This window comes from Egretta garzetta, unplaced genomic scaffold, assembly GCF_000687185.1.
Source record: "Egretta garzetta isolate BGI_Z169 unplaced genomic scaffold, ASM68718v1 scaffold96, whole genome shotgun sequence".
Classification (NCBI taxonomy): domain Eukaryota; kingdom Metazoa; phylum Chordata; class Aves; order Pelecaniformes; family Ardeidae; genus Egretta; species Egretta garzetta.
In genome coordinates this window covers 408,450-423,472 of record NW_009259965.1, presented here as the reverse complement: position 1 = coordinate 423,472, position 15,023 = coordinate 408,450, and the positions used below count along the sequence as shown (strand labels likewise).

General features: G+C 46.1%; 1 protein-coding gene across 1 annotated transcript; it reads right to left on the bottom strand.

Annotated features, from left to right (window-relative positions):
* Positions 1–648: 648 nt before the first annotated feature.
* On the bottom strand, positions 649–2,615 carry POMGNT2 (protein O-linked mannose N-acetylglucosaminyltransferase 2 (beta 1,4-)). The gene has a single exon (XM_035895700.1). The coding sequence runs from the start codon at positions 2,524–2,526 to the stop codon at positions 790–792; it is 1,737 nt and encodes a 578-aa protein (XP_035751593.1). The 5' UTR covers positions 2,527–2,615; the 3' UTR covers positions 649–789.
* Positions 2,616–15,023: the final 12,408 nt, after the last annotated feature.

Below are 15,023 nucleotides of genomic sequence, written 5' to 3'. Positions count from 1 at the left end.
TTGCTTTCCCACAGACCTGTACATAACTCACAAAATCAAAAAAGATCTTAAACCACAGTAAATTGTTTTATCCACTCCATCCTTTCTATCTCCCATCTGCTACTCCAGCCTTTTGCTATTGGGGTGCAGTAAAATCTGATTTTAAACAGGAGGCTGACACTGTAGTCTCGTTCTCTTCAGCCAAAATATGAAAAATAAAAAGCCACCCATATACACATTTTATCACAGCAATAGATAAATATATCACAATAACCATTTTCACAGATAATAAAAAGCAAAAAAAATATTGAGGAGGTTTACAGCAGTTTAATGAAGGCTCTCGTACCAAATATTGAACTCAAAGTTACAGTCAAAGTTATTGGAAAAAAACCCAAACAAACTTACAGTGAAAAAGCTGATGAGAATTGCCCACCTAGCCATGGAATTACCTGCAGTTTAACGCTGTGCTTAAATACTCACCACACAATAGAAACGAATTTAAATCACGACCAAGGTACACACAATTCACTTCCATTCTGTTTTCAATTACATGTATTCAGCATGTAATTTAACCTCTGGAAGTTACTCCGAAGAACACAGAGGTTTTTGTTTGGTTTGTTTTTTTTTTTTTTTAAACACTCACTGGAAATAAATACCATTTAAAGAATACACACGGAGTGCAGTAAAATGGACACTTAGGCACTGGTACAGTCTAGTCCTCTTCAGCCCTCTACAAACTACAAGACAAGAAGTTTTAAACCACAGATGGAGTGGAGAGCAGGGCAGAGCTGTACAGGTAGCGGCAGCAGGTTATGTACTACACAAGAGCACATCTGCAAAAGGTCCCAGGAGATTTTTGTTGAAGATGCAGCGTATCCATACCAGGTATATTGTGAAGGGCTTAATGTTTTCTGAGAAGGTGTGATTCTGATGGGACAATATATAAGGCATGTAAGTGTTTTCCCCTTGCTCTTGTATCCACACTTCATATTTCACTTCTCTGACCTTGAGATACTTCAGGTTCCAGGGGATCTGCCAGGACACGGCAAGTTTAGCTTCGCTCGTGCCTTGAACAGAGGCTTGACACTGGGCAGCCCTCACTTTGCCAGGGTAGAGACTACCAGACCACTTCTGCTTCTTGGGTCCAGGCTTAGACTTCACAGTCTGCCTGATCACCTGGATGAGAGAAGGGATGTTCACCTTCGTGTCCTGGTAGGCACGGAACAGCCACTCGGGATTGCGGCAGCAGAGGTGCCGCGGCACCTCCGTGCTCTTAATGATGCGCTCTTGCTCAGCTTTGTCCAGATGAGCAATCCCGCCCTGATCCCAAGGTCTGTCCGGGTAGGTAACGGTATCTTCCCTGTCGGTGTTCTGCCAGGCAATATACTGCAGGTCCATGCCAGGAAGGGTTGCCAGGGTTTTGTAAGGGGTATAGTGTTCAGGGTTGATAGCATAAGGGAAGAGCTCCACCACTGTGGCACCTCTTGGCAGGAAGAGAGACATGACTAATTGGGCCCCATGCATGCTGACCAGCATGGACGCATTGCTGATCAACCGGACGATGTCAGAAAATGAATGCTCCTCCAGAGAGACGGTAATGGTTTTCATCTGAAACTCCTGAGCAAGAGCCAGGATTAGTTCTGCCTCATTTAGGATAAGTCTGTTGATTGTTCGACTGAACACTACGATGTACTCCTCAGTGGAGCTTTCCTCCAAGCTGACGTTCAGTTTCTGCGTCATGAATTTGGTGAACTGCCTGATCTCGTTACCAGAAACCAAGATGTTAGCCTTTGGCCCTTGTGGCTGGACAAATCCGTACTGGTACCAGGTGGTGATTTTGGACAGTCCCACATACGATTTGGTAAAGCAGAGGAGCCTGCCCAGGGTTTTAAGCTGCTCCCTGAGAAGCGGCTGCTTGTTACTCAGTAACTTGTAGAGGTCAAAGTGAACACCCTCACTCCACCCTTCCATGAAGAAGAGCCGTGCCTCCAGATCTAAATCAGAGAACTGCTGCATGGTGTAATAAATGGGGAGGAGGTCATCATGAAAGACATGCATCAGGTTGTCTGGATTGAACCTGTTAGCGATCAGCGCCACATCAGGCACAAAGACTGGCTTTGGCATAAATTTCAGCGCAGTGGCTGGCAGCTCCACAAAGTTGAAGTATTGGGTGTTGTGATCTTCCACTGAGGAGAGGTCGAGCAGAGCCGGCTGGAACCTCCGGGAGCCCAGGTTGGGCAGCATGACTGAGGAGTTGCTGTGGAAGTAGACAAACTCCTCAGCCTCGGTAGAGTAGCAGAGGGACTCAAAGCGGCAGATGCGGTCGGTGTGCATCCTGCCGGTGCACACCATCCTGGTACCGTCCTCCACCAGTGCCTGGAGAGCTGCATGGTAGTCAATCTGAGCCTGAGAGAGTTCCTGAGACTGACGTGTGAGGACCAGCTCCTCTTCGACCATGAAGACATGCTCTCGCAGTTTGATGTATTTCCACAGCACAGCAGCGAGGACAGACACGAGCAGGGCATTAAACACAGCTGCTATGTTCATTCTGTAGTTAGATCCTAGCAAGATGACAGGTGGGGAATGCAACGGAGAAGGAACACATCGTTAACACTCCTTGGCATGGTGAGGACAAAGACCTGTGGAGAATAAACCAAGAAAGGAACATCAGGTTTACAGCCCTACCATAAATCACTTATTATGGACTACTCAAGAGAGTTGAGGCTTTTTTCAGTAATTTTTCCCCCTTCCAGGGCACGAGGAAAAGAAGAAAAGAGTGCCAAAGCACTACCCAAAACTGTAAAAACAATAAAGCAAACAGAACTGGGAGCTGCTCTACAGGAAGGTTTCCTCTCTCATTTTCTTTTCTAACCTTTTGGAGAAGAAGGAGTAATAGAGTTTCAGGATGAGCTCTACGAAGTTTTGCATTAAGAAATGGTATGTTCCCTGGGACTTTGGCTCACTCTGCTTTTTGTTGACCAGTCCAACCGCGAGAGGAAAGATAGCGTGTTGCAATCACTGGGCTACTCACACAGGGCTTGGGAGACCTAGCTCCTTCTCTTGACCTGCCATAGGCCTTTTGCATGTCTGCGAGTACCCCACTCGGCCTCTCGCCTTTACTGTGCGGGGAATAGTAGCACAAGGAGTATTGCCAAGTATAGATTTTGCTACACTCCATTCCAATATGAAATGTTGAACACAACATTCAAGTTAATTTTATTGGGGGGTGGGGGGAGGACTTGCAGGTCTACAGACTGCCCCGTGGGATACTCCCAAAACACTCAGTTGTTTCTTTGGCTGCAATCCAAAGTAGAGGGCTACTAAAATGATCTGAGGGCTGGAGCACCTCTCCTGTGAGGACACGCTCAGAGAGTTGGGCTTGTTCAGCCCAGAGAAGAGAAGGCTGCAGGGAAACCTTATTGCAGCCTTTCAGTACCTAAAGGGGGCCTATAGGAAAGACAGTGAAAATCTCTTTAATAGGGACAGCTGTGACAGGACAAGGGGTAATGGTTTTAAACTAAACCAGGGTAAGTTTAGACTAGATATAAGGAAGAAATTCTTTACAATGAGGGTGGTGAAACACTGGAACAGGTTGCCCAGAGAGGTGGTGGAGGCCCCATCCCTGGAAACATTCAAGACCAGGTTGGATGGGGCTCTGAGCAGCCTGATCTAGTTAGCGGTGTCCCTGCTCACTGCAGGGGGTTGGACTAGATGACCTCTAGGGGTCCGTTCCAACCCAAAACATTCTATGATTCCATGAATCCAGGATCAAAGGCTAGGAGCTGCTGTTGTCTTCCAAAAGAAATATTGGCATGGGAGAGAGGAGAGCTCCGGTCTTTATGCGAGGAACTGATGTTTCATTAAAGCAAACAAACCTTCATTTAGTGAGAGGCTGACTTGCATCAGCACAACCAAGCCTTATACAAATGGCAAGGTAATACATTTGAAGTGTTTCTGGTGTTGGTGTTTTCCCACCCCAACCTGAGAATCTCTTCCAAGGCCTTCCTGTTTCTTTTTCTGTTATGAGGGAGATCCCGCCACTGTTTTCTTTCTATGTAGAAACACTACTGGGTTATATCAGAGTATTGATTACATTCTCAACTGTGAACTTCAGTTGAGATATTCATTCACCTACAGTATTTATGGGCTCCAATTTTCATTATGCATCAAGGTTCACTGCTAGTCAGGCTGTAAATAATTGGAGCCATGACTCGTGGGGGACTACAGGAAGGCAAATTTCTGATTGGTATATACCTGATTAGACTGCTTCTAACTGCAGTTTTTAAAGGTAGCAGTTTAAACTCCCTTTGATGCAAGTTTGGAGGGGGGAAAGAAAAGCAGTGTCTCAAGCACATGCTCTGATATCCCAAGCAATAGTCTCTTAGCACTTTTTAACCCAGAGATGCTTGTTTTGATATGCCAGAGTGGAGGAAGACAACAAGGCATATTTAGGACCAATGCAAGCACCTTCTCTTATGTCAAGGGAGTTCTTTTGAAACGAGAGATTGCAGCCTAAAAGCTTGATCCTGCAATCTGGTTCACGCAGCTTGGAATTGAATGGAGAATCATTCATGGAATTCAGTGAAGTCAGAAGGGATCCCTACCGCTTGTGAGATCCCAACAGCCTGCGGGATCCCTGTCTTAGGAAGAACTGAAGGTACGTGGGAGACTGAATAACGTCAAAGAAACGAGTGCTAGCTGTAAGCCACACAGATTCAAGAGGGGGTCTCTGGGGATCTGAGCAACAAATTCATTTCAATTTCAGAGCAGCTCTAGCTACTCAAATGAAACAGAAAGGAAGTCCATCTCCTTTGGCAAGTGGTCTGAAAAACTGCCTCATTTAGCAACTCCCTAAAAGCAAGCAGCAAATTAAAAAGGTGTTATTTTGATTTCAACCGTGGAAAAGGAAATGGGAAGGGACCCAGACTGGTCATCTAATTACCAGGGCAGGATCAGCTCTCCCTAAACCACTCCCAAAAGATGTTTATCTATCTCATTCTTAATACTCATTCATCTCTTCAGCCAGTCTCTAGCAATAAAGGCACGAAGGACTTTCCTAACGCTCAACCTCTGTTTCCACTACACAATTTAAAACTGGTCTTGTTCCAGGTGCTACAGATATCCTGCACTGATGAATGACAGCTGTCACACCACCTCTCAATCTTTCCTTCTCTGTAACAGGGGATGATGCTGCTCCTGACGGCTTTGCAACTCTCAACCATGGCTGTTCCGTGGACAGTCTTGAATGGAAACCTACTGTGGACAGCAGTACATCAGTTGGTTAGGCTCTGCTAATGAACCAAACCAGTTTTCAGGAAAATAAATTTTTGATGGGGATAGATCTTGTTACTTTTTTGGTACCAGACTTCCAAAGCTTCATTTTACTTCTTCACTATCTTTGAAAGACATCTAATGATATCATCCAACTCTCCACATAACCTCTCCACTACAGACCTCTCACCTTGTGGGCACAGCTTTAAATGACTTCAGCAGCACCACCAAGGAAAGGACTGAGCCCGAGCAGCCACATGCAAAGCCTTCTAGTCAGTACGTGAAGGAGACCTTTAACAATCAAGTCCTCTGTCACAAGCACACACAGAATGGCAAGGGTTGGAAGGGACCTCGGGAGATCATCTAGTCCGACCCTCCTGCTAAAGCAGGTTCACCCAGAGCAGGTTGCACAGGACATCATCCAGGCGGACTTTGAATATCTCCAGAGAAGGAGACTCCACAACCCCCGTGGGCAGCCTGTTCCAGTGCTCTGTCACCATCAATGTAAAGAAGTTCTTCCACATATTCAACTGAAACCTCTTATGTTTCAGTTTGTGCCCATTGCCCCTTGTCCTGTCACTGGGCACCACTGAGAAGTCTGGCTCTGTCCTTGTGACATCCACCCTTAAGATATTTGTATGTGTTGATGAGTCCCCTCTCAGTCTTCTCTTCTTCAGGCTAAACCATCCCAGCTCTCTCAGCCTTTCCTCATAGGGGAGATGCTCCAGTCCCCTCATCATCTTTGTTGCTCTCCTCTGGACTCTCTCTAGGAGTTACTCATCTTGAACTGGGGAGCCCTGGACAGTACTCCAGGTGGGGTTTCACCAGTGCAGAGTAGAGGGGGAGGATAACCTCCCTCGACCTGCTTGCCACACTCCTCTTAATGCACCCCAGGATACCATTGGCCTTCTTGGCAACAAGGGCACACTGCTGGCTCACGGTGAGCTTGTCGTCCACCAGGACTCCCAAGTCCCTCTCAGCACAGCTGCTTTCCAGCAGGTCAGCAGGTCAGTAGAACAAAGGCCCTACAAGTTCACACACAGAATCACAGAATCGCAAGGGTTGGAAGGGACCTCGGGAGATCATCTAGTCCAACCCCCCTGCTAAAGCAGGCTCTCCTAGAGCATTCTACACAGGACTTCATCCAGGCGGGCCTTGAATATCTCCAGAGAAGCAGACTCCACAACCTCCCTGGGCAGCCTGTTCCAGTGCTCCGTCACCCTTAGAGTAAAGAAGTTCTTCCTCATATTCAACTGAAACCTCTTATGTTTCAGTTTGCACCCATTGCCCCTAGTCCAGCGGAGTCAATGCAAGTTGCAAGAACTTGGCAGAGGGGGAAAACCACGTGGCCTCTTTATTATTCCAGTATGGTGGGGAGAGTATATATGTCTGGGTGTTTCAAAGGCATCAGAAGCCAGCAGTCCATAAAAACACCAGTGATACCACCTGCATTTCACAGGCATCTCGGTGGTGGAGAGCTCTGCCAACCATTACAAACCCCTTGAGCAGAACAGGCCTCCTTGGAAACATCCTGTTCTAATGTTTCACCCCTGAATGATTTGTTCTCTTCCCTCCAGCCCCAAGGGAGGGGCATAAGAGGCACTTCAAGAGATGCAGCTTGATGGATGTGGCCAGTGTTCGGAGGTTAGCAATTTTCATTTCAGACTCTGCTAGAGCCATAACCCCTAAATGGCTACAAATGAACAACTCAGCTTTTTAATAAAAATCACCTGCAAGGCCCTCCTCCATCTCTTCCCTCACTGCAGGTCTTTCACTTCCCTGCACTTAGCTGAAGTCGAGTGTGTGTGCTTTAGCCAGGCAGGTGCCAGGAATGAATGTTAAAAGCCAGCAACGCTGAAGGAATCCATCTTCATTCCTGTTCCTCGTTGCCAGTTCGTAAATCCTGGTTCATGCTGCTTGGCTGAAAGCTGCTTTTGATGGAAGTGAACAAGGGGATGTGGACAGGAAGGGGTGTCACAGGCAGAGCTAAAAGGAGAATTTCACAGGTATTCGGGGAATAGTCTTGATACTTTGCCTGTTTTCCCGCATTTTATCATCCACCTATTTTTAATCTGACGCTTTCAGTGAGCACTTTCAGAGAACTAAAATCTTTGGTCTTTCAGAGAGTGACAGAGCATAAATAGTAACAAACTATCCCGCTGTTTGCTTTTCCATACCCAGAAGAGGCTGCACCAAGGGGGTAAAGGCAAGCAATCACTCTCCATGTCCCCCCATTCCTCACTCCCCCAAGCCGAGATCAGTCATTATGCGTTGTCAGCAGCAGCAGTCCTGGGATGGGAAACTTCCGCAGGAAGCAGCAAGTAACTCTGAAACAGGTGAAAGCATTTAGTTTTCTACCTGAAGAGAGCCGCTTCACAATAAAAGAAACTTAGATTACTAAATCTCCCTCACAAAATAGGTCTAGAGCTGCCATTCCCCTACCATGGTGTCATCAGAGAACATCTTCAGAACTGAAAAGCACTTGCAGAAGTGGCAGGCCAGACACCCTGCTACTTTCCTTAAGAGCAGAGTCCTCCTCTGTGCTGTTTCTTTCTATGCACAGGTCAGCATCTAGGCCATTCACACCCCCAGTTGCCCACAAGCTATCTCCTCCCCACCCCTACCACCCTCTCACTTCCCAGTGACGCTGGGCTAACCATGGCCTTGCTCCATGTGCGCAATGCATCCCAGTTACAAAAGAAATCATGTGGACTGACATTTTTTTACCCTGCTAAAGCACCATCCTTCAGCAACAGAAGACACGACAGCTGATCGACTAGAGCCTCGACGGAAGAGACGTGCACGTAAAAGCAGCACAGAGCTTCCCGCTGCCAAGCTGGCAGAGGGCAACGATGCCCCACAGGAGGGGACAGGATGCGCCCCTGAGTACTCCCAGAGAGGGGCAGGCTGCAGGGGAGGAGCAGGAGCGAGGGGGAGACAGAAGTGGCAGATTTCCCTGGATACTGACGGGGCAGCGGGGCAGCTGACTTACAGCACTGCACGGTCAAAGCAGGGGAGCTCAATAAACACACCGGCATAGGGGGGGCTCAGGACTTTGCAAGGGAAATAAGAGCGTGTCCTGAGGATTGCAGCTCAGCCGCAATGGATGCCACTTCAGAGCCTGTGGGAGAGACTCTATTTTTGGTCAGCTTGTCTTTCCTCCTTTTCCAGAAGAGATCACAGGCATGAAGAGCTTACCCCATTCTCTTCCTCCACTCTCACTAACTTAGCACAAGGGTCACAGCTTCATCCTCTCAGCCCAGCTACTGCTGCTCTAACTAGCATTGATTATGGGTGAGCAGCTAAAGACTTCAGGAGCATGCATCTGGTGTGTTCTGCAAGCACCTCTTGGCAGAGACCTGGAGCACCCTGCAGGCCCATAATACTCCAGTGGAAGTTTGGACACGGTAACACTTTCTGCCTGGTAGATGCTGGTCATCTGATGTTATAAACATCCTCAGGAAGTGGGAAAGCAACAGGAAGCATAGATGGGGAAGCTGTTCTTCATCTCTTCTTAGCATGTTGAGGAGATCAGAGTGGGTGGGATGGAAGAGATGAATTTCTACTAATAGGCAGCTGGCATAAAGGACTGTTTAGATTCATTTAAGAGATGAGTTCTGTTGTTCTTTTTTTAATTATGAAGCTAGGGTAGGATGAATCACTACTTTAAAGCTATTAATATGATGGTCAATATTTTACATCTCTTCTCCATTTAAAAAAACACGATCCAGGTAAGAAATTGGTAGAAAAGCTACCAAGTCTACACAACAAAAAACCAAAAAGACATCAACATGCACTACTAAGACCCCTGGAGGAACAAACCAAGAGCTTGATTAGGGAGAACAAGGGTCACCAGGGTGAATGGCACATCTAAAAGGGATCATCCAGTCCTGCAGGTATTAATAAAATGAGAAGTGCTGCTTTTGTCTACTTAGGCCTTGCCAGCTTTGGTTACCAACTGCCCAAGCACTTTCCAAGCCCTTGCTCAGTTTTCCAGAGCTACAGCAGGCTAAAAAAATCCTCACAAAATGGAAAAAAAAACAGCACAAAGGACACACGTTTCCAGAAAGCATCACCACTCTGTGCACAGAGGGAATTGCCTCTACACGGAGGCTAACTTGGGTTTGGCCCAGGTGAGCAGCTCCCCACAGAGCCTGCCAGTCATGGCAGCGGCGTCCATGCAGAACCGTCTCCGCAGTTCCCCTAAATGCAGCACTACTGGTACTGGACTGGGGCTGCTCCTGCCACAGGACAGGGAAGTGGTTGGGGCAGAGATGCATGGGTGGGAAATGGGCCCTGACTCTTCTTCTCTTTATGGTAACACAGTGGGAGGGATGGGAGCAGATATTCCCTCCTTGAGGACATTTTCCCCATTAGCACTCCCTACCCCCAGATCCATCTCTCGCTAGGCTGGCTTTCCAGGACCGGCACAGGAAAAGTAAAGCGTGCAAACGTGGCATTTCACACTTCCCCTGCAAAATGTCTTCTGTTCTTTCTCCCATCCCTGATGCAAGAGGCTTAGCTAAGGATGCAGTATATGTAAAACATGCAGTTTTAAATACCTACTTCATTCATGCTCAAAGCAGAAGTTCCTAGAAGGCAACTTTCCCGACTGAAGGAGGGGGAGTTAGGATTCGGCAGCCAAGAATTGGCTTTTATTCTCATCTCTGTCACAGATTCCTGCAGAACTAGAAGTAAGTCAATCCCCACAGCCCAAAAGGCTGTTATCTTATTCACTGTATTTATTTAATGAGATATATGTATCTTCCACAGTACATATCACATTAAAGAAAGGATGGTACACTGAATGATTGATATACCGGAACATTTTCTTTGTAAAAAGCAGCCAAGTGTAGAAATGCTGACTTTTTAAACAGGAAAAGAACAGATTCTCGAAGGGAGCCAACCCAGCAATTAAAGACACAAGTATCACTAATGAAGCCTGATACAAAAAGGGGATATGAAAAATAAGAATACCTTAACCCTGCAGCCTCAAATGGAATTTTAAGTATAGAACTTTATTCAGAAAAATGAAATCAAAACATAACAATATTTTTTTAAAAACAACTGTCTCACAAAAACTTTAGGTATCTATACACAGTTGCAATCAAAATTAGGTTTATCTTCAGTTTTTATGGTTTAGCCTAAGTCAGGAATAGAAACCAAAACTGTAAGTCTTTCTATACAAGACTGCAACCAAGGAGACTGAGGCTCTGTACAGTAGTCCCTACTGCAAACATACCTTCAATATGAACAGGAGAATATTGGTGGCTACTGGGCACCTTCCAGTTGTGCTTATGGGTGGAAAACCTAAGTTTTCTTCCATTTAATTTCAGAGGCTGTGAGAGCTGGGATAGGAAGAGATCCAGCCTGACTTTCAGGTTGACTAGCAGCCATTGATTTAATATTTGTTGATACTGCTGTCTTGATCTACAAAAGAACGGGTAAAAAAAAAAAAACCCAGCGCTAAGCAGTCAATGAATATAAGCAAACCACAAAACTGAGCTAAAAGTATGAAACTAAAAAGAATACTACTTGGGCTTTTAAGGTCCAGATTTCCAAGATCTCTTCTCCATCCAGAATGACATGGAATATGAAAATCCTTTCCCCAAACAAAAACCAACCCTGATCTCCAGAAAATTCCCCAAAATAAAACACACTTCTGATAAACAAGCTTGAGGTGGAGATGTAAGAAAAATGAGCTAAAAGAGAAAAAGAAAAGTATTTCTCTCAGCCTTCAAGTCTTCACCTTCCGACAGTCCCAAGCCTAAAGATGAAAACCCAAGGTACTCAAAATAACCATGGTTAGACAGAGGGGGAAGCTTAACAGACAGAGCTCATTCCAGCTCATCTTTGTTCACCCAAGCATCCCATCGAAACCTATCAGGTTGGCATTAACAGCACTGTCATATGAGTAAAAACCCCTCTCCTTCTGTCTGGTCTCTAGCTGTTAGTCTGTAAGCAAGATACCTTTGTCAGAAACAAAAACGTGTCAGAGAGCAGCAGGTTTATCTTACTTTAGTGGTCTACCTAAAGGAAAGAGGGAGTGGGGGTGGCTGAGGGGAAAATTTACTGATGTTGCAAAAGTGAATTTAAAAGACTATGATGTGAAATCCCAAAGTACTGAACAAGATGAGCTTCTGCCACACCAACTATGCCTTTGGGCTTTAGCTGCCATTTGTTTTTCTCTGTATTTTATCTATCCTTTCTTTCTCTATTCTCCAACAGGAAGAGTACCTGTGTTATTTGGATACTGGGACTGGTGCTTAGCAGCATTTACAGCCTGAGCTCTCTCCGCTTCTCATCAGCATGGTGCCTGGGACCACTCCTGTGTGTTGCAAATTCTAAGCAGGAGCCGAAATTGTTCAGAGCACAGTGCAGTCAAAAAGAAGAGTGAAAATCCCTCCTTGGTTACCACAAACTCTGCATTAGCATATACTTAGGGGAGGGTAAAAAAAAAAAAAAAAAAAAAAGTAATCCCAAAGCAGCACCTGTCCAGTAAGAAATACGTTTCTGAAAACCTACAGAATTTAGTCCAGATCAAAGATGTTTTCCCCATGAGACTTCTGTTTAAAAATTATAAAGCAAACCACCAGTCAAACAAAGAGAGACTACAAAGACCTGGGATTACAGATGAACTACTGACCTCCTTCCCACACATGCACAGCCACAGAGGAGAGATTCAATGTTAAGTTGCACGGGGGGAGCAAGGAGACGGAATCAAAAAACATGCTAAACCCCCACCACCCGAAGTACACTGCAGCCAGGAGCACCAACAAAACTGAATTCAGAGCCATATGTGATCAGCACAGCAAACAGAGCACAGTTACAATAACACCCAGCAAAGAAACACGCAAAGATTCAGAGCATCTGCAACCTTTTTCATCTTGGAAGTACTGTCACTGGCAGATTAGTGTTTCAGCACATGCACGCGTACCTGGTGTTGCTAAATAAAAGGAAATGCTATCCAGTGCCTTTCTTTCACGGAAGAAAAAGAAGACACCTTAAAGCTACGCTTTGCAGAGGAACGAACACTCTCCAGTCCTCTTCTTTCCCCACCACCATAAAGAAAAAGAAAAAATCGTTTCCAACAGCTCTCCGCACAGTAACCCGTGCACCATCTGCAGACTGAACTACCTTTCTCCCCCAGGTCTGAGCATGCTCTGTCGGTCGGCAGTGTCCTATCGCTCCAGCTGGCTCACCTCAATTTGTTAGCCTCCCAGAGGTCAGCCTTGCATGCAGGATGATTTGCTGCAGTATTCCTGCAAATCCCCAAAGGGCGGCCACACTGAAACAAACACCATCGTGCTGCTTCACAAAGCTGAGCATGCTGTGGGAGACAGACAGCAAACTGTTTTGGGGGGGGATGCATTTTAGAAATCCTGCTTTTAGATATTATTAATGCCACTACTACTCCAAACACTTCACACAAAAGAACAAAACAATAGGAGAGAAAGGAAAAAAATGCCCCTTGCTGGAGGATGTGAAAGCTGTTCGGTGTGCTTTCTAGCAATTCCCTCATCACCAGGGAAGCGATTTCCCAGCTGTGATGGTCAGCAAACGGCTTAGTATTGAGCAAGGCTGTGAGTGCCCTGCTTCAGAGATCCAGGGAAACATATTCTCAAAATGAAATTATCTTTTATGGTGGAAACAGTAATTCCCAAATACAAAGGCACAAAAATAAGCCAGGGCTTACAGAGAGTATCTTACTGTGTCCAAGCTGAAGGTCACGAAGGCAAAAGTGTCTTACACCAATCTTCTCAGCAGAGCTTGAATCTGTGGGGACCGAGCAGTTTCTTGAAGCTGGCAAACTAGGCAGTACCGACCGGAAACATTTCAAGTCCTAATCCTGCAACTGGATCTACATGTGGGATCAGAAGAGCGGCCCGGCTCTGCCTACCACACCCACCAAAAGGCTCGTCACACGCAAGACACCCTGCTGAATGCAGTTATTGGGAGCGAGATCCCAGCCCTGTAGGGACATACTTGCAGATAGATCGCAAGGAAACGCATGAGGCTTGCTGCAAATGTGTTGTCCGTATATTTGCAGGATCCATCTTGTTGATTATCTGGGAGGCTCTTTACCTTTAGGTGAGACCGAACAGGTAAACTAAGAATGATGAAAAAGAAGAAAAGTTCTTTAACACCCATGTGTACACACACATCTATACAGATACACTCAGATGAAGACCAATCATTTTACATAAGGAAAAAGAGAAAAGCCGCGCTAGGTTTTTGCTCATGACAGGAATCATCCTCACTGCCAAAATGAAGAAGCCCAAATGGCTCTGCATTAAAAAATGCAATTAAGTAAGATACGGAGCATTCAAAACTCTGAAGTAGGACAGTCTGGCAGCTACAAGGGTTAGCATGTTACCTAAACTCTCACTCTAAACATACATCACAGACAAGCGGGCGTCTCCAGCTTCTTACCCTCCCCAAAACATGCTGGAAGTGATCTGAGGGAGGGGATAAATGGATTTACAGCATCTGTGGTGGTTCACTGCACTATGGAGTCACACTGCTTGGGCTCGTTGATGTTGACCAAGTCTGCACTCACTCTATCCACAAACACCCCTGCTTGCTGTGGAACCCCAGCCCCAAGAAACCTGTTTCCATGCCAGAAGGCAAGGCAGCCCTGCCAAATCAACCTGTGGTAAGTGACCAGCTGAAGCATTTGCAGGGCAGTGAGGAGCGATGCACTTTGAATCACAGTAGCAATAGAGCACAGCATGGAACTTTTGGGGTGAGGATCCACCAGCGTTTCAAGTTATTACAGGTGATGGGGGGGTCCCGCATTCACCGCCAAGTACTCTGACCTTACTGAAGCCAGTACTCCCCCCTGGGGAAGGCCACTGCATGGGGACAACCTTCAATCTAGGGTTGGGTAGCTCCTCCCTCCCAGGACACTGCCTCAAAACAAGCATGTCCCTCATCCTGCTGTGGCAGAGGCAGCATTTTCTCTGATGTAAGATAAAAACAGGGTAGTCCTGAGGCAGAGATGTGGTATAACTGGGAGGCACAAAGCTGCCCCAGGAAGGTCACGACTTTTACCGGGCAGGACCCAAGACCACTAGCCAGAATACATCCACCATCAGAGCTGAGAAATATGGGTGTCATTCAGCATCACGCATGCTTAGAAACACAGTAATACCATGGAGTTTATAACCTTGGGTTTCTGTCTGCCAGTTAAAAGCCAAATACAGAAGAAAAATAAGCTGAAAGAAACAAAGAATAAACCCAAATAACGTTTGGCAAAATCAACAGAAGGTTCTTGACAAAGCTAGACCTTCAAAAATGAGCCTGCCAACATGATGAATAAACACAACTGTTGTATCTACTAAACTAGGACATCACAGAAGTAAAACAGACATTTTCTCATCTCCTGCTCTGGAGTGCCGCTTTTACACCTCTGCCTTCTTGGTACAGAACAAGCAAAATGGTTCTGGCCCACCTGGAAACATTAAAAACCACTAGGATTGACAGGAGAAGGTGCCATCTACCTCAGTACCTTCCTTTCCAAGCCTGTGCCACCTCTTCCCGCCAACTCAAGGTGGACTTTGAACTACAGCATGAGCCTATGCCTGTCCTGACAGGATCACAAAGGGACACTGGCTAGTCACAGCTGTTTGGGGGAAATAAGAAATTAAAAAGAGAGAGAGAGAGCGCACACGCACATATAGAAGATATCCCCTCTTTGGCAGGCCCACCCAGTGTCCCCAGCCTTTCCTGCTGCGAGTAAGGATATCCAGAGTCACCCTTCTCTTTTTAGT

Excerpts from the sequence above, each read along its gene's own strand:
- POMGNT2 (XM_035895700.1), bottom strand. The coding sequence starts at position 2,526 with ATGAACATAGCAGCTGTGTTTAATGCCCTGCTCGTGTCTGTCCTCGCT.